Below are 20421 nucleotides of genomic sequence, written 5' to 3'. Positions count from 1 at the left end.
TGTATCCAGTCCACGGCCCGCCCTGTCATTTTAAGGCAGGTAATTTTTAAATTTAAACTACAGTCACCACTGCACCCTATGGTTTCTCCTTTCTCTGCTTGTTTTCGGTCGAATGACTGGATATGGTAGTGAGGGGAGGAGCTATATACCAGCTCTGCTGTGGGTGTCCTCTTGCAACTTCCTGTTGGGAATGAGAATATCCCACAAGTAATGGATGATCCGTGGACTGGATACACCACAAGAGAAATAAATTTATCAGGTAAGCATAAATTGTGTTTTTGTTTATAGACAGAAATGTATCCAAACAATTTTTAAATGTATCCTTTGGTAATGAGTTCCACAATTTTATTGCTCTTACAGTGAAAAAACATTTCCGTTGTAAGAGATTAAATTTCCTTTGCTCCAACCTTAAATTGTGACCTCTTGTTAAAAACAATTTTCTTGGAATAAACAACTGCTTTTGCTTGCCTGTTTTTTTTTTTTTTGTCCCATTCTTCTGGGTTTTCAGTGGGTCTGTTTGTATTCAGTACCTCCCATACATCATCTTTGGATAACAGCATTTCAAGCTTAAACTTCCACACATGGTAGTTGGTATTGTTGAGCTTTGCTATTGCATATTTTACATCTGAACCACTTGCCATCTTTCAGTAAATTGGATGCAGCTCTTGTTTCCTCACACAGTGTTTACTTGGATCATAGATGCAACACTTACTGACCTGTAGTTTTCCTTCGGTGTCTGGGGCCATAACCTTTTGGTTATGTATCAGAAAGACACTGGAAGCTTGTATAAGTAAAGCCTAATGCTGAATTCATACAAATGTAACAGCAAACATTTAAAACACACCAATCACTTGTAAAACAGTAATCAGCAAACAGAGAGAAAAACAAAAAAGAAAAAAAGAACAAACTTCCTTCCTGTTAGTAAATAAGTTCACAGGTATATACAAGTTGTAATCTGAAATAACCAGCGCCATCTACAGTCAGAGTGCTGTTAATATATGTAGTACAGTACATGCTGTTGTATTTCCCAACAGGTACTATGTCACACAGTACTTTGCCCAGAGCACTGTGTTGACGTAGTACCAGGGGTCAAGTCGGGCGGGAACACATGAGAACGGAGTTCCTGCACTATTTTTGCAGGAGAAACTAAGTTCCCTCTGGACAAAGAACAGAAATGCTTCAGTAAACACTACTGCTGCTGATAGGAGGAGCTAGACAATGTCTGGTTAGAGGGATAGTGAGATCCTCTAGTAATGGGCAGTAACATTTCCTACAATACCCTAAATGCAAGCCTGTCAGTGGTCCTGCTGTGTGATCCCCCTGCACTGTGTGGAACACATTGTGATTACATTTCTGTGTGGCTTGCTCTGGGGTTATTTAGCTCCCCTCAAAGTGGTGAGACTTTGTGACAGAAGAGGATTCTCAGGCCCAGAGGCAACCACTCAACCCTTTATTGTATTTAATTTGCTTTCATTAACCCAAGTGTATAGATAGACATATAAATACAGTGTGTGTATGTGTGTGTGTGTGTGTCTATATATAAAACAATATTAATTGTGAGGGGGTGAAAGTCTTGGTGAGTTCCCACACTTTTTTTTTGTAGGACTTGACCCCTGCGTAGTATATATGTCCAGCACAGAGGATCATGTTGCAGTTCTTGCTGTGAGCTTAGACAGCGGGAGCCGCACACATGTGGCAGAAGGCATTTGCTTTAAAGAGACATGAAACACAACATTTTTCTTTTATGATTCATACAGAACATGTGGTTTGAATAACCAATTTGCTTCTATTATCTAAATTGCTTAATTCTCTTGGTATCCTTAGTTGAAAAGCATTACTAGGTAGGCATTACATGGTCCCTTTAATATTGACCATGCTCCCTTACCATATGAAGCCAGATTGCTGATTGTTACAGAGAGTGACACTGTCTGTGTGGAAGAGGTGGGAGGGAAGGAGGGAGGCATGTGGGCAGTCCAGCACAGGAGTTGGTATGGGGGGCGGGGTTCCCTGCACTACAGAAAATGCTTTGCAGGGAGAGGTAGTGATAGGTCCCTTAACGCTATTATTATTGTTTGGAGAGGGAGGTGTGACCCTACACTACAGAAAAAAGTGATTTTGGTCCCTAGACAACATAAAAAATATACAATATATAAAATGTATAATAAAATATAAAAAATATGGGGGAGGGTTACATAGCTGTTGGGGGGGATAAGGGAGGTGGGAAGTTCCTACACTAAAGACATTTATAATTTGGAAAAAAAATATATATTAGCCCTAAACTGCATACTGGAAGACTGTCTGACAATATCTAAGATGGTGGTGACCAGTGGAGGGTGAGGAGGGAAGGAATCTGTTTAGGAGGAATCAGGGGGTGGGGGGTGTCTGGAGGAAGGGTAATCCCTACACTACAGAAAATATTAACTGATTACCCTTTCACTGCCAGGACTTTCAGAAGTGTGGTGCATGAGAAATTATACCTTTTGGGTTTATGTTTGTTTATGAAATAGCTGGGTTTGTTTTTGAAACCACATGGTTGCAGGAAAATCAGTTTCTATACACACAAATGCTTATCTCTGTGTATATACCAAAGCCCAATACTTAATATTTTATTTCTTATCTCTCCTACTCACACAGTGTAATTTCTTCTTTTTCTATAGCAAATACTTAAGTCTTTATATTTTCAGCATAGGTGGTGATACAACAGCAAAAACATATTTCAAATTCCAAAATAAAGGTAAAGGAGCTATTTATAAACAATGTAATACAAAGGGGATAAACATATTACAGTACACTGTTCCATTAAATGAGGGGGCAATGGAAGTTAAAGAAGAATGGAAGGAATGTATAGAAGAAAATAATAACCACCCTCCCAACACGACCCTTAGGGCTCGATAATTGAAAGCTCTCTGGGTTGGCGAGATTATTAAAGAATGCTCGCCAGTCCTTCTATTTCCCTGGTGGAATGATCTAAATACTCTTTTTACCCTGAAAACAGGGTGTCTCGCTAAGGTAAACTTACATTCTTGCATTTCAAATAAAGCTACCAAGAGAATGAAGACAATTTGATAATAGGAGTAAATTAGAAAGTTGCTTAAAATGTTATGCTCTATCTGAATCACGAAAGAAAGAAATTGGGTTCAGTGTCCCTTTAAGGTCTAGAACCATCCCTGCCTCTGGCCTTCCTACTTGTAATTCTGTTACTGCACCTTAAAAGGACAGTCCACACCAATTTTCCTATAACTGCATGTAACAGACACTATTATAACGAAGAATATGCACAGATATTGATCTAAAAATCCAGTATAAAACCTTTTCAAAACTTAATTATAAGCTCCCAATTTAGCAAGGTTAGGCTGGGGCACCCAGTGAAATGGGCTGTAAAGCAAAAAGAGCAGACACCCCCCCCCCCCTCCACTGCATATGAAAAGACCCTTTAGACAAACAGGAGCAAGCTGGAGTAGGTAGACAACAGTCTACTTCTAAAACTTTGGGGCTTGGTTAGGAGTCTGAAAATCAGCACAATGTTATTTAAAAATCAGCAAAACTACACATTGTTACAAAAACACTACCAGATGGGCTATATAAATGGATCATCAACAAAACATTAATGCAAAGAAATATCTAGTATACAATATCCCTTTAAAAGTAATTCTGCTGCAACCAGATTCTAGCTTACTCACTATTGTGAACTATTGCTATCTTTGCTCTCCTGACTTATGTCTTAGATGTTACCTGGATCCATTTGCAGATCCTCCATTTGCACATAACCTGTCTCTTATATTTTCTAGGGTATCAGTTTTGTAATTTGTTTCATATGGTACAGCCAGTGTAAGTGAGTGGCTGAATGGACTGATCACCTGGAGCAGTGGCAGTGTGTATTGTCATTTGTTAAACCTTACTATGAGTGGCACTTGGCTATTAACTACCTGCTCTCAGTTTCCAGTCCTTATTTTGTATGGTGTATCCACATAACCCCATTTTCTTGTTATTTTCTTTTTCTCAGACTTTTAAACTTTCAAGGGACATTAAACACCTCAAGATTTTAATATAAATTGTTTAATTGCATGTAGTAAAATAACTTTGCAATATACTTTCATTTTCTCCTGTTAAGTGTGGTCAGTCCACGAGTCATCATTACTTCTGGGAATATTATCTCCTCCCCTACAGGAAGTGCAAGAGGATTCACCCAGCAGAGCTGCTATATAGCTCCTCCCCTCTACGTCACCTCCAGTCATTCTCTTGCACCCAACGAATAGATAGGATGTGTGAGAGGACTGTGGTGATTTTAATTAGTTTATTACCTTCAATCAAAAGTTTGTTATTTTATAATAGCACCGGAGTGTGTTATTCATTCTCTGGTAGAATTTGAAGAAGAATCTACCTGAGTTTTTTCTATGATTTTAGCCGGAGTAGTTAAGATCATATTGCTGTTTCTCGGCCATCTGAGGAGAGGTAAACTTCAGATCAGGGGACAGCGGGCAGATTAATCTGCAAAGAGGTATGTAGCAGTTTATTATTTTCTGACATGGAATTGATGAGAAAATCCTGCCATACCGTTATAATGTAAACTCAGCCTTAAATACAGTAGATGTATCTGGTATCAGGCTGTCATGTATGTATATTTTACACTTCAGTATTCTGGGGAATGGTACTTAACTGGATTTATACTGTATGCATAGACTTAACCTAATTTGCAGGGACTTGCAATAGGTTTTTAAATAACAATTAATTTATTGAGGTTAAACGTTTTTTTGCTGGCATGTAAAATCGTTTATTTCTCTGAGGTACTGGGTGAAAAAATGTTTTGGGCACTGTTTTTTCCACTTGGCAATAGTTTTGTTTAAATTTAAACAGTTTACTGATCTCTCTCACTGTTATGTGTGAGGGGGAGGGGCCATTTTTGGCGCTTTTACTACTCATCAAAAAACTCAGTCAGAGGTTCATTTTCTTCCTGCATGATCCGGTTCATCTCTACAGAACTCAGGGATCTTCAAAGCTTGTTTTGAGGGAGGTAATCATTCACAGCAGAGCTGTGAAGATTGTAGTTGACTGTGATAAAAAACGTTTATTTGTGTATTTTTTCTGCTGTCAGGGTTAGTTATCCTTTGCTAATGGGAACAATCCTTTGCTAAAATTGTATATTTCTTACAAAGATTTGATGCTATAATTTATTTATTTCAACTGTCATAATTTTTTCTGTGCTTCTTATAGGCACAGTTCGTTTTCATATTATTGTAAATTACTTGAAAAGCATTTCCAAGTTGCTAGTTAATTGCTAGTGTGTTAAACATGTCTGATTCAGAGGAAGATACATGTGCTATATGTGCTGATGCCAAAGTGGAGCCCAATAGAAATTTATGTACTAACTGTATTGATGCTACTTTAAATAAAAGTCAATCTGTACAAATTGAACATATTTCACCAAACAACGAGGGGAGAGTTATGCCGACTAACTCGCCTCACGTGTCAGTACCTGCATCTCCCGCTCGGGAGGTGCGTGATATTGTAGCGCCGAGTACATCTGGGCGGCCATTACAAATCACATTACAGGATATGGCTACTGTTATGACTGAAGTTTTGGCTAAATTACCAGAACTGAGAGGTAAGCGTGATCACTCTGGGGTGAGAACAGAGTGCGCTGATAATATTAGGGCCATGTCAGACACTGCGTCACAGGTGGCAGAACATGAGGACGGAGAACTTCATTCTGTGGGTGACGGTTCTGATCCAAACAGACTGGATTCAGATATTTCAAATTTTAAATTTAAGCTGGAAGACCTCCGTGTATTACTAGGGGAGGTATTAGCGGCTCTGAATGATTGTAACACAGTTGCAATACCAGAGAAAATGTGTAGGTTGGATAGATATTTTGCGGTACCGGCGAGTACTGATGTTTTTCCTATACCTAAGAGACTTACTGAAATTGTTACTAAGGAGTGGGATAGACCCGGTGTGCCGTTCTCACCCCCTCCGATATTTAGAAAAATGTTTCCAATAGACGCCACCACACGGGACTTATGGCAAACGGTCCCTAAGGTGGAGGGAGCAGTTTCTACTTTAGCTAAGCGTACCACTATCCCGGTGGAGGATAGCTGTGCTTTTTCAGATCCAATGGATAAAAAATTAGAGGGTTACCTTAAGAAAATGTTTGTTCAACAAGGTTTTATATTGCAACCTCTTGCATGTATTGCGCCTGTCACGGCTGCAGCAGCATTTTGGTTTGAGTCTCTGGAAGAGACACTTGAATCATCTACACTAGATGAGATTACACACAAACTTAAAGCCCTTAAGTTAGCTAACTCATTTATTTCAGATGCCGTAGTACATTTAACTAAACTTACGGCTAAGAATTCCGGATTCGCCATTCAGGCACGCAGAGCACTGTGGCTAAAATCCTGGTCAGCTGATGTTACTTCTAAATCTAAATTGCTTAATATACCTTTCAAAGGGCAGACCTTATTCGGGCCCGGGTTGAAAGAGATTATCGCTGACATTACAGGAGGTAAAGGCCATGCCCTGCCTCAGGACAAAGCCAAAGCTAAGGCTAGACAGTCTAATTTTCGTTCCTTTCGTAATTTCAAAGCAGGAACAGCATCAACTTCCTCTGCACCAAAACAGGAAGGAGCTGTTGCTCGCTACAGACAAGGCTGGAAACCTAACCAGTCCTGGAACAAGGGCAAGCAGACCAGGAAACCTGCTGCTGCCCCTAAGACAGCATGAATCGAGGGCCCCCGATCCGGGACCGGATCTAGTGGGGGGCAGACTTTCTCTCTTCGCCCAGGCTTGGGCAAGAGATGTTCAGGATCCCTGGGCGTTAGAGATCATATCTCAGGGATACCTTCTGGACTTCAAATCCTCTCCCCCAAGAGGGAGATTTCATCTGTCAAGGTTGTCAACAAACCAAACAAAGAAGGAAGCGTTTCTACGCTGCGTACAAGATCTTTTATTAATGGGAGTGATCCATCCAGTTCCGCGGTCGGAACAAGGACAAGGGTTTTACTCAAATCTGTTTGTAGTTCCCAAGAAAGAGGGAACTTTCAGGCCAATCTTGGATTTAAAGATCCTAAACAAATTCCTAAGAGTTCCATCGTTCAAGATGGAAACTATTCGAACAATTTTGCCCATGATCCAGGGGGGTCAGTACATGACCACAGTGGATTTAAAGGATACTTACCTTCACATACCGATTCACAGAAATCATTACCGGTATCTAAGGTTTGCCTTTCTAGACAGGCATTACCAGTTTGTAGCTCTTCCATTCGGATTGGCTACGGCTCCAAGAATCTTCACAAAGGTTCTGGGTACTCTTCTGGCGGTACTAAGACCGCGAGGAATTTCGGTAGCTCCGTACCTAGACGACATTCTGATACAAGCTTCAAGCTTTCAAACTGCCAAGTCTCATACAGAGTTAGTACTGGCATTTCTAAGGTCGCATGGATGGAAAGTGAACGAAAAGAAGAGTTCTCTTTTTCCTCTCACAAGAGTTCCCTTCTTGGGGACTCTGATAGATTCTGTAGAAATGAAGATTTACCTGACAGAAGACAGGTTAACAAAGCTTCAAAATGCATGCCGTGTCCTTCATTCCATTCAACACCCGTCAGTAGCTCAATGCATGGAGGTGATCGGATTAATGGTAGCGGCAATGGACATAGTCCCCTTTGCACGCCTACATCTCAGACCGCTGCAATTGTGCATGCTAAGTCAGTGGAATGGGGATTACTCAGATTTTTCCCCCACTCTGAATCTGAATCAAGAGACCAGAAATTCTCTTCTATGGTGGCTTTATCGGCCACATCTGTCCAGGGGGATGCCATTCAGCAGGCCAGACTGGACAATTGTAACAACAGACGCCAGCCTACTAGGTTGGGGCGCTGTCTGGAATTCTCTGAAGGCTCAGGGACTATGGAATCAGGAGGAGAGTCTCCTTCCAATCAACATTCTGGAATTGAGAGCAGTTCTCAATGCCCTTCTGGCTTGGCCCCAGTTAACAACTCGGGGGTTCATCAGGTTTCAGTCGGACAACATCACGACTGTAGCTTACATCAACCATCAGGGAGGGACAAGAAGCTCCCTAGCAATGATGGAAGTATCAAAGATAATTCGCTGGGCAGAGTCTCACTCTTGCCACCTGTCTGCAATCCACATCCCGGGAGTGGAGAACTGGGAGGCGGATTTCTTAAGTCGTCAGACTTTTCATCCGGGGGAGTGGGAACTTCATCCGGAGGTCTTTGCCCAAATACTTCGACGTTGGGGCAAACCAGAGATAGATCTCATGGCGTCTCGTCAGAACGCCAAGCTTCCTCGCTACGGGTCCAGATCCAGGGATCCGGGAGCGGTTCTGATAGATGCTCTGACAGCACCTTGGACCTTCAAGATGGCTTATGTGTTTCCACCCTTCCCGATGCTTCCTCGATTGATTGCCAGAATCAAACAGGAGAGAGCATCAGTGATTCTAATAGCACCTGCATGGCCACGCAGGACTTGGTATGCAGATCTAGTGGACATGTCATCCTGTCCGCCTTGGTCTCTACCTCTGAAACAGGACCTTCTGATCCAGGGTCCATTCAAACATCAAAATCTAACTTCTCTGAAGCTGACTGCTTGGAAATTGAACGCTTGATTTTATCAAAACGTGGGTTTTCTGAGCCAGTTATTGATACCTTAATACAGGCTAGGAAGCCTGTTACCAGAAGGATTTACCATAAAATATGGCGTAAATACTTATATTGGTGCGAATCCAAGAGTTACTCATGGAGTAAGGTTAGGATTCCAAGGATATTGTCTTTTCTACAAGAAGGTTTGGAAAAGGGTTTATCCGCTAGTTCCTTAAAGGGACAGATTTCAGCTCTGTCCATTCTTTTACACAAACGTCTGTCAGAAGTTCCGGACGTTCAAGTTTTTTGTCAGGCTTTAGCTAAGATCAAGCCTGTGTTTAAAACTGTTGCTCCGCCATGGAGTTTGAACTTAGTTCTTAATGTTTTACAGGGTGTTCCGTTTGAACCCCTTTATTCCATTGATATCAAGTTGTTATCTTGGAAAGTTCTGTTTTTAATGGCTATTTCCTCGGCTCGAAGAGTCTCTGAGTTATCAGCCTTACATTGTGATTCTCCTTATCTGATTTTTCATTCAGACAAGGTAGTTCTGCGTACTAAACCTGGGTTCCTACCTAAGGTGGTCACTAACAGGAATATCAATCAAGAGATTGTTGTTCCATCTTTGTGTCCTAATCCTTCCTCGAAGAAGGAACATCTGCTACACAATCTAGATGTAGTCCGTGCCTTGAAATTTTATCTACAGGCAACTAAGGATTTTCGTCAAACGTCTTCCCTGTTTGTCGTTTATTCTGGCCAGAGGAGAGGTCAAAAAGCTTCGGCTACCTCTCTCTCTTTTTGGCTTCGTAGCATAATACGATTAGCCTATGAGACTGCTGGACAGCAGCCTCCTGAAAGAATTACAGCTCATTCTACTAGAGCTGTGGCTTCCACTTGGGCCTTTAAGAATGAGGCTTCTGTTGAACAGATTTGCAAGGCTGCAACTTGGTCTTCTCTCCATACTTTTTCCAAATTTTACAAATTTGACACTTTTGCTTCTTCGGAGGCTGTTTTTGGGAGAAAGGTTCTTCAGGCAGTGGTTCCCTCCGTATAAAGAGCCTGCCTGTCCCTCCCGTCATCCGTGTACTTTTGCTTTGGTATTGGTATCCCAGAAGTAATGATGACCCGTGGACTGACCACACTTAACAGGAGAAAACAAAATTTATGCTTACCTGATAAATTCATTTCTCCTGTAGTGTGGTCAGTCCACGGCCCGCCCTGTTTTTTTATGGCAGGCTAAAAAATTTTTGGATTATACTCCAGTCACCACTACACCCTTGGGCTTCTCCTTTCTCGTTGGTCCTTTGGTCGAATGACTGGAGGTGACGTAGAGGGGAGGAGCTATATAGCAGCTCTGCTGGGTGAATCCTCTTGCACTTCCTGTAGGGGAGGAGATAATATTCCCAGAAGTAATGATGACCCGTGGACTGACCACACTACAGGAGAAATGAATTTATCAGGTAAGCATAAATTTTGTTTTTTATTTTGTTCTCATTTCTTGTAATTTTATTCTGAACGTTATTGGCTTTCCAATTCATGTTAAACATGGAAATGCAGATTCAGCTATATTCCACACAGTCATTAGTTGCACACTATAGAAAGCCATTTATAACCATTCCTAACTGGCCTCAGCAGAAAAGGTAACCTAAGTTACAATATGGCTGCGCCCACTGCTTTATAAACATTAACTTTAGCCTTATTTTTTTCCAATATTTAAACAACTAATATAATTCTTTAAAAAAAAACAAAACAAAAAAACATGTACAATTTATTCTCAGGCTAATCTTTGCTCTGAATACATCATTCAAGCAATGAACTATTAAGTGTTCAGTGACCCTTTAACTGCTAGCCTGATTACTGAGTTATGTGGCTGTTTTTAACAAGAGTTATTCATTGTGAACCCCCAGCTTTTCTTCTGAATTATGTCACCCTCAACGTGGGCCACCAGCTTTGATTTCTATGTAAACCCTTCCTCTGAGTTTACGTCTGCCATAGTTAAAACCACAGTCTGCCTCTGAGTCCTGCAAACCTACCAGAGTGCATCTACCTTCCTGTACTCATTTCTCTCCACTCGTTTGCCTGTATCCTTCACCAGTGCCCTCTGAACTCATATTCATGCCTTGCATTGTTTTTCCTAATGTATAAATGGCAAGTTTTACCTATGTGTGAATTAAAAAATACATAATTATGTAGATAACATTAAGCCTTACCCAATATTGGACTGATAAACCACACCATGCTATAGAATTCATCCGGAAGACCCATCTGTAATAGCACAGGAGTGACATATGCAGTTTCCATTGCATAACAGAACTCGATTCCAAATAAAATACATCCATTAAATAAAAGTTCCAAAAAAGATCTTCGAGGATAAAGATCTACAAAATCAATGAGGTCAAGAGGACAGGGGGTATTGGGAGGAGGAGGAGGTGAAGGCCGGATTAGTTTTCTCCTCTTTGGATGCCTTTTAAAATTGTTAGCTCTATGGCTGATATGACCTGTAACGGATGTGGTGTAGCCCCATGCCTGGGACCTCCAAAACTCTTGAGAAGACACGTTTGGAAGGATGGTATCAGCTGGTGGAGACATTACAGATGTAGACATTATGGCCGGATATGTTATTTCTGTGAAGAAAAAAAAAAGTAAAGTTATTATTTTGATAAAAGAAGAACGCAGTGTCATGTCTCAAAAAGTAATTTATTTTATAAAACATTTTTTTTTATATTACACCTATGCAAATTACTATGGATAAAAAGTAAAAGCAACAAAAATGTTTTGTTTCTTATGTGGTTAATAAATACATTCTTTATTCAAAACCAACCCTATTCAAACAGATCCTAAATATTAAATACATTTCTTGCACCTCCCTCTAATCATGGCTGCTGCCATTATGAAACCTAGGTTACATTACAGGTATCAGTTGCTGCAAATGTGCAAACAGGTCAGCACTGGAATGTAGTGAAAGATAGATTTTAACATGGCGGTACCCATGGCTAAAGGAAGGAGAGGAATTGCCTACAGTCTACTCCAGAATTTGTATTGTTTAAAAAGATAGATTATCCCTGTATTACCCATTCCCCAGTTTTGCATAACCAACATTGTTATAATAATATATTTTTTACCTCTGTGATTACCTTGTAGCTAAGCCTCTACAGACTTCCCTTTACTTCAGTTCTTTTGACAGACTTGAATTTTAGCAAATCAGTGTCATAAATAACTCCACAGTAGTGAGTACAATGTTATCTATATCGTTAACATGAACTAGCGATGTCTAGCTGTGAAAAAAACCCTGTCATTATGCACTGAGATAAGAGGAAGCTTTCAAGTGCTTAAAAATTAGCATATGAACCTACCTAGGTTTAACTTTCAACAAAGAATACCAAAAAGAACAAAGCTAATTTGATGATAAAAGCAAATTGGAAAGTTGTTAAAAATTCCATGCTCTATTTGGATCTTGAAAGTTTAAATTTTGACTAGACTGTCCCTTTAATATTATGCTTATGCAATGTATTTAGTGTTTAATATCCCTTAAGGAAGACATTTTCCATACTAGTGTACACTAATTACTGTCTATTCATGATACTACGTATATTATAGAGGTCATTGTTTATTTCTCTTTACATGTTTTTTAATAGTCATAGTTTATATGCATTTTATTATCACTATTTTTATTACAGTTATCTTAGAGTTCTCATCACTACCAAGTCAACTGCCATCAATTCAAGCATAGTCCTTTGGAATAGTAAATTCAAAAGTGGAATTTTTGAAAACCTTGGGATTGTCAAAGAATAACCAAGCCCTCCACCCTCAGACAAAACTATTAAACTTTTTATAGAACATCAGAAAATATAGTTGATGCTGTGAAAAATCATCTACGCACCTGGTTACTAGAGAAGAAACTAGAGAAGAAAATAGTTCCTAGCGCACTCATTATATAATAAAACTTGAAATAGCCAAAAGTCTTCTACAAAATAAAGAACAAGATATAAGGGTGATGGTAAAAAAAGAGAAGCTGATTTAAAGATATATATATTATTTTGTAGAGGTTTGGTGGAGTAGCACTCCGTTTGTAGAAAAAGTGGAAAGGAGAGAAAAAAACAGAAATATCTGGACACAATTTAGTGAAGCATTTTATGCCCAAATATGCCCGGACAATTTCAAATAAAACTGCTGATATGAGGTATACCAAGTGCCTGGGGGGGATATGTGTCCCTTTCTGTATTAATGCTGTAGATTCCGTAGGTAAGCAGAAAATAAATCCACAAAATCGAAGGAAATAAATTATGTAGAGACAGGGGAAGTGCACTATTTCACTGTACAGACAAATGTGCTGTATTCCACTAGCTCAGATTATTGCTTGCAAGTATTAGGTCTACTCCATATATTTCTGGTTTTGTCTTCTTTCTACCTTTCTTATAAACAGTGCTATTCAACCAAACCACTACAATAAAACATAATAATTGTATATATACAAAAATAATAATTAAAATTAAATTCTGAAGGGGGGGGGGTTGTGTTTCACAACTTTCAAGATAACTCCTATTTCAACATTCAATTGGGAGCTTAAACTCCAAGGGACATATTTATCAAGCTCCGTATTAGAAGTCATGTAAACTAATAAAAAATCTAGAGTCTAAGGGGCATATTTATCAAGCTCCGTATTAGAAATCATGTAAACTAATATAAAAACTAGAGTCTAAGGGGCCGATTTATCAAGCTCCGTATTAGAAGTCATGTAAACTAATATAAAATCTTGAGTCTAAGGGGCCGATTTATCAAGCTCCGTATTAGAAGTCATGTAAACTAATATAAAATCTAGAGTCTAGGGGGCCGATTTATCAAGCTCCGTATTAGAAGTCATGTAAACTAATATAAAAACTAGAGTCTAAGGGGACATATTTATCAAGCTCCGTATTAGAAGTCATGTAAACTAATATAAAATCTAGAGTCTAGGGGGACGATTTATCAAGCTCCGTATTAGAAGTCATGTAAACTAATATAAAATCTAGAGTCTAAGGGGCCGATTTATCAAGCTCCGTATTAGAAGTCATGTAAACTAATATAAAATCTAGAGTCTAGGGGGCCGATTTATCAAGCTCCGTATTAGAAGTCATGTAAACTAATATAAAATCTAGAGTCTAAGGGGCCGATTTATCAAGCTCCGTATTAGAAGTCATGTAAACTAATATAAAATCTAGAGTCTAAGGGGCCGATTTATCAAGCTCGCCGGAAACAGAAGTTATGAAGCAGTGGTCTAAAAACCGCTGCTCTATAACTTGTCTTCCATATTGAACTTTACAGAGCTTAAAGGGACAGTATACACTCATTTTCATATAACTGCATGTAATAGACACTACTATAAAGAATAAGATGCCCAGATACTGATATAAAAATCCAGTATAAAACTGTTTAAAAACGTACTTAGAAGCTTTCAGTTTGGCTCTGTTGAAAAGGCAGTTGGAAAGCCCACTGCAAGTGGGAAATAAGACCCTCCCCCCACCCCCTTCTTTTACATATGAAAAGACCCTTTACACAAACAGGATCAAGCTGGAGAAGGTAGCTGACGGTATTCAAATAAAACTTTGGGGCTTGGTTAGGAGTCTGAAAATCAGAGCAATGTTCTTTAAAAATAAGCAAAATTATACATTTTTTTTAAAAAACAAACTTTATGGGCTTTATAAATAGATCATCTACAAAACATTTTTGCAAAGAAAAAATGAGTGTATAATGTCCCTTTAAAGAGACCAACATTTTTCTTTCATAATTCAGAAAGAGCATAAGATTTTAAGCAGCTTTCCAATTTACTTCTGTTATCAAATTTTCTTTGTTTTCTTTTTATCCTTTGTTGAGCAGCAGGGATATAAGCTCAGGAGTGTACAGATGTCTGCAGCACTATATGGCGCATGTTTGGCAAAAATGTTATATATTAGCAAGAGCACTAGATGGCAGCACTATTTCCTGTGATGTATGCATCAGACATACCTATGTATTTCTTCAGCAAAGAATAACATGAGAATGAATCAAATTTGATGATAGAAGTACATTGGAAACTTTTTTAAATCTTATTCTCTATCTGATGGCATTTTGGTAAAATATATATCTATATACAGTATATATATAAAATTATTTAGGTAGAGATATATACATATACTGTGTATATATATATATATATATATATATATATATATATATATATATATATATATATATATATATATATATATATATATATATCTATATATATCGGAATATCTATTTAGAAATACATAGAACATATTCTGCTATGTGCAGAACATTGGAATGTGTAATATTTACATTAAATACAAAGTTAAAACCTTTATTACATATGAAAATTGCATAAATATGCTATTATATATTTTCATCTACTTGACGGCAAAGGAATCCAATGCACTTATATATATATATATATATATTTATTTATTTATACATGTATATGTCTGTATATACACATATAAACTACCGATTGACACCTCCTGCTAGCGGCCGATTGGCTGCGAATCTGCAGGGGGCGGCATTGCACCAGCAGTTCACCAGAACTGCTGGTGTAATGATAAATGCCGACAGCGTATGCTGTCGGCATTTATCGATGTGCAGCAGACATGATACGCTACATCGTATCATGTCCGCTCGCACTATGATAAATATACCCCATGGTTTATATATATATATATATATATATATATATATATATATATATATATATATATATATATACTGTATGTATGTATATATATATATATATATATATATATATATATATATATATATACATATCCATCTTTAGATATGTGTATGTATGTATCTCAATGTTAAAGCCCTTTGCCTGCCTTTTTTTTATTTTTTACTTTTATAACTTTTGTGTGCAATAATATTTATTAGATAGTGTTATTATAAGTGTAACTTTACTTTGTAATGTATTTGTGATGTGTTTTGTGACACTTTTTAGTTTCACAAAACTGTTAAGCAGAGCTCAAAAGTCGCGGTAATCATTCTAGCGTAAATCACGATTGTGCTCAATCGATTATGTTTACTTTCAACTTGTAATAAGAGCGGAAAGACTGATGAGCTCAAACCTTTGCGATATACCCCATATTGCTCGGGTGCAAACATTTGCGCTCCACTTGTAATCTAGCCCACTGTATATTACTTTGCTTTCACTCTTCTGTCCAGTTCATTTTAAGCCATAAAAATAATTAAGTAAATAAAAAATATTATATGGTCCCTCATTCTAAAAAAGTCTGATACCCTCGTTACTTAGAATTAGTATAAGAGACAATGTGTTTGCTAATTTAAATAGAAGCTAATGCCCCACAGTCTATCATCTAGGAACATCTCCCCCACTAGCTCATTTGTAGCTGATATTAATGGGACATGAAACCCCAAAATTTCCTTTAAGATTCAGATAGAGAATACAATTTTAAACAAATTTCGAATTGTCTTTGTTCTTTTGTATCTTTTGTTGAAAAGCAGGGAGTGCACATGTGTCTGGAGCAATATATGACAGCTGTTTTGCAAGATTGTTCTCCATTTTGTTAGAGCACTAGAAGGCAGGCATATTCCCTCCCATGTAGTACTCCAGACAACTACCTAGGTATCTCTTCAATAAAGAATAACATGAGAACAAAGCAAATAGAAGTAAATTGGAAACTTTTTTTTTAATTTGTATACTCTGAATCACAAAAGAAAAATGTTGGGTTTCATATCCCTTTAATTAAAAAAATAATATAGGCCAGTAAGCGTGTTCAAAAATGTGGTTTTTGTTATACCTTTGAGAACAAAGTTGAAAAATGTAGTCCAACATTTGTTCATTTATAGGTAGATAAGTTTATCTATACTATAATCGCGTTTGTAATGCGTTCATCAGTGTTGCCAGTTGCGTACGTATCCTCAAAGGAATGTTGGCTACGCGAGGCAGCCAAAAGAATCCACCTGGATGCATCAAAGCTGCATCCCGGTGGATTCTGAAAATGGCAGGGTGGTGAAAGAATCCATATCAGGTGGATTCTTTCACCACCATGCCATTTTCGGAATCCACCTGGATGCAGCGTAAGCAAACACGAAGCCTTAACCACAACCGCCCGAACAAAATATTGAATAAACACATAACCGCACCGCAAGAAATAAATAAAAAACACGTAACCACCCGCACGAAGTATAACCAAAAAAACCTACCCGCCCGCACGAAGTGTAACAAAAAAAAACTAACCTCCTGCACAAAGTATTAACAAACACCTAAATCGCAAACCCCCACATCGCAAAATAATAAAGCCCCTAATCCGTAAATAACATAATTAAAATATTAACCCTTTAACTGCCAACCCCTCACATCGCAATAAACCCAATTAACCTATTAACCCCCAAACCGACAAACCCCCACATCGCAATAAATCTAATTAACCCATTGCTCTAAAAAAGGCAATCAGCTCTTTTCCAGACCATTAAATCCCTAATATAAAAAAATTATCCTAACACTAAGCTCAAAATAGGTACTCACCGTTCCTAAATTCCGGCGGAGAAGGTCTTTTTCCAGGCGGCTCCATCATCTTCTATCTTCATCCGGAGCGAAGGCAGCGCAGTGCGGAGCTAGCTTCCCCAATTCGTGGATTCTCAGCGGCGTCCTCAGCGATGTGGAGGCTCCTCTTCGTGCGATCATCCGTCGCACACTGAAGATTGAATGCAAGGTACCCCATATTTATTGGGGTACCTTGCATTCCTATTGGCTGACATTTTGAAATCAGCCAATAGGATGAGAGCTACTGAAATCTTATTGGCTGATTTGAACAGCCAATAGGATTTCAGTAGCTCTCATCCTATTGGCTGATTTCAAAATTTCAGCCAATAGGAATGCAAGGTACCCCAAATTGAATGCGGTACCTTGCATTCAATCTTTAGCCTATGATGGATATCGGATGAAGAGGAGCCTCAATGCCGAGGACCGCTGCCGCCGAGGATCCACTCGCCGGGGAAGACAGCTCCGCACCTCCGCTCCCGCGCTGCCGGTGATGATGCAGCCGCCTAGAAGAAGACCTTCTCCACCGGACTTCAGGAACGGTGAGTACCTATTTGGGGCTTAGTGAGGATTTTCTTATTTATTTTTAATGGGCTGGAAAAGAGCTGATGGGTAGTTTAGGTTTAGGTTTTTTTAGTGTTAGTTTTTTTTTGGGAGGGGTTTGGTGGGTGGGGGGTTTTACTGTTAGGGGGGGATTTAGTAATTTTTAAATGTTAAAGAGCTGTTTACCTTAGGGCAATGCCCTACAAAAGCCCCTGTAAGGGCTATTAGCAGTTTAGTATTAGATTAGGGGTGTTTTTATTTGGGGGGGATTTTTTATTTTTATAGGGGTATTAGTTTAGGTTTACATTTTTTATTTTGGATAGCTTTGTTTATTTTTTTTGTAATTTTAGTTTTGGGGGGTTGTAGTTTTTTTTTTAATAGACTGCCCTCTGGGCAGGCTTATTGCCTAGTTAACAAATAAATGAATTAAATAACAAGTGCTGTATTTCTTCATTCTATTAATTAACACATTTTGGACAAAATAATTTAACTTTGTTGTTTGTCAAATGAATAATGGAAACATTTTTGCTAACTGGTCTACGTTATTTCTCTGTATGGTAATAATTAGTTTAAATCAGCTACAAGTGAGCCAGTGCGGGAGATTTTCCTAGAAGACTATAATGCATTAGCTTCTATTTAAATTAACAAACACCATGGTCTACATTTACTTTGATCACTTGTTCTATTTTGTAATTCAGCTCCCTATAATACCAATTGAATTGGAGGGAATGGAAAGACTCAGGCTTAGTGAATCTTGAGATTATTATGTTTAACAAATTGTAGAATTCTGTACACAGTAGCAATTCAATTTCCTCACAAGACCAAATAATAAAAAAAAGCATTACATTTCATTAGGTTTATGAATGCTTTAGAGTTTTTCCAGTCATACCAGTTATTTCATTATTCTGTAAAAGCTACACACTGAAGAGTCAAGAAATGTGCAATCATTAGAAGGCATGTAAGCTAATATAGAGTCTAAATAAATCTAGTAAAACTGAATCATAGGTCAAAATTTATTAGGTGGTCAATATGATTTATTTTACCCCCAAAATTATTTTCTCTAGCCCCAAAATGCTATAGTTCTGTTTCAGATACAGTTGGTTAAACAATCAAGACTGGTATTTATGCCTCTGGTCCACTCTTTATATCCATATAGAGCAGGGCAGAGGACAGTGGCTATACAACTTTGACTATGTCTTTAACATTTTAGTCAACCAAATTGTGAGAGAAAAATCTGTAAATGTGTGTGTAGATATATATATATATATATATATATATATATATTTATTTATATTATCTGCAAAATAAGGTTGTTCTTTTATAAGTGTGACCTTTTATATACAAGAACGATCACTTCTGTTTCTGCCTTTATGTACTTATGTTCTATACAACCTGGAATATTGCAGTAGTCTATGGTACAGAAAAACAACAAATGAGCAAGCTGCGTAAGCTACTCACATTACAATTATTACTGCAGTATTTTTTTAACAAATGAGAGAAAATGTCTTACTACATATTTACAATTTGGAAGCCAATTGATGCTGAAATTAGACTGCGGCCTATGCTATAGCAGAAATACACAAAGTATCACATTAAACCACAAGCTGAGTCAGCATGGGAGGTTACTAAGAGTTTAGGCTTTATGTGATCTGGGCCTGTACATCTTCTATGTAATAAAACACTGGGAAGGTTATAGAGAAAAATAATTAGCAGGGTTTTCTTTGGGCTTTCAATTTTCATCAAAAGAATGGGAATCTGTTAAAAAAAACAACAACCCCCCCCTCCCCGAAGAAAATGCTCTGCAGAGGGGGACTGAGAAAATCTAGCAGCATGCTAGAAGGAAAAAATACCTATTTGTGATCCTTATGTTGTATTTTTTAAACACATAAACAATATATATATGAGAATACTGTTGCAGAAATAGCAGGTATAATATTAACAAATACTGTGTAACACTGCACGCTATACATAATATTGGCCTAAGTGCTGCATTTATAAATAGCTGTTGTTTGTATTGAAATAAAATGTAATTATAATTTGCAGAAAGGATGACATATTTTGGCCTAAATAAAAATAAATTAGTAGGAAAATAACAAGGATTTATAACAACATCTTTCTGCATACAAGCATGTGTGATGCTGGATAAATTGTAGCTTTATAGACAAAAACATAATCACACTTCCTGCCTCACTTTGCATCATTTTGTTAGATTAATTGGGTGCTGCTGGCAAATGAAAGTCTTTTATGCATGGTGAACATTATTTCCCAATAAGACAGATGGATGCTCTTAAGGTACCAGAGGAAGAACAAAGGACAAGCACCTTCTATAAAGGTGTAAGAAGAAACAGAATGGTATCTTAGTGTAAATACAGTGGTCCGCAGCACGTTAGCATTTATGATATATTACCTGATATTTAAGATGAAGGAGCATTCTTTTCAAATGCCCATTTACTGCATAGATAATGCTAGACAGGGATTCCCAGGCTGGCACTGCTGTATCCTCCCTCCTTCCATCCAAGATTGTTCCTTCTGGCTGTGTAGTGATGGGGGAGGTGTATCTGCTGACATCACTGCTATGTGTTTTTTTTCTCTCTACAGTCTGATGTGCTTGTCTCAGTTATTTCACCATTATTTTGTTTTTCCAGCAGGTGCACTGACTTATAAACACCTTATGAGGACAAACGTATATATATTCCCCCCCCCCCCCTAAAGCCTAAACATGCATATAGCACAACAGATTACCAATAAAGTGATCCA

General features: G+C 38.1%; 1 protein-coding gene across 1 annotated transcript in view; it reads right to left on the bottom strand.

Annotated features, from left to right (window-relative positions):
• Positions 1-20155, bottom strand: part of SLC45A1 (solute carrier family 45 member 1) — a 75277-nt gene extending 55122 nt beyond the window's left edge. The window contains exons 1-2 of the mRNA XM_053689884.1: positions 20072-20155; positions 10802-11215 (exon numbers count right to left, since the gene is read on the bottom strand). Coding sequence (XP_053545859.1) covers positions 10802-11195 — 394 coding nt within the window. The 5' untranslated portion in view covers positions 11196-11215; positions 20072-20155. The remainder of the gene's footprint in view (positions 1-10801; positions 11216-20071) is intronic.
• Positions 20156-20421: the final 266 nt, after the last annotated feature.

Source organism: Bombina bombina, chromosome 8 (assembly GCF_027579735.1).
Source record: "Bombina bombina isolate aBomBom1 chromosome 8, aBomBom1.pri, whole genome shotgun sequence".
Taxonomy (NCBI): Eukaryota; Metazoa; Chordata; class Amphibia; order Anura; family Bombinatoridae; genus Bombina; species Bombina bombina.
This window is presented reverse-complemented; position numbering and strand designations above follow the sequence as displayed.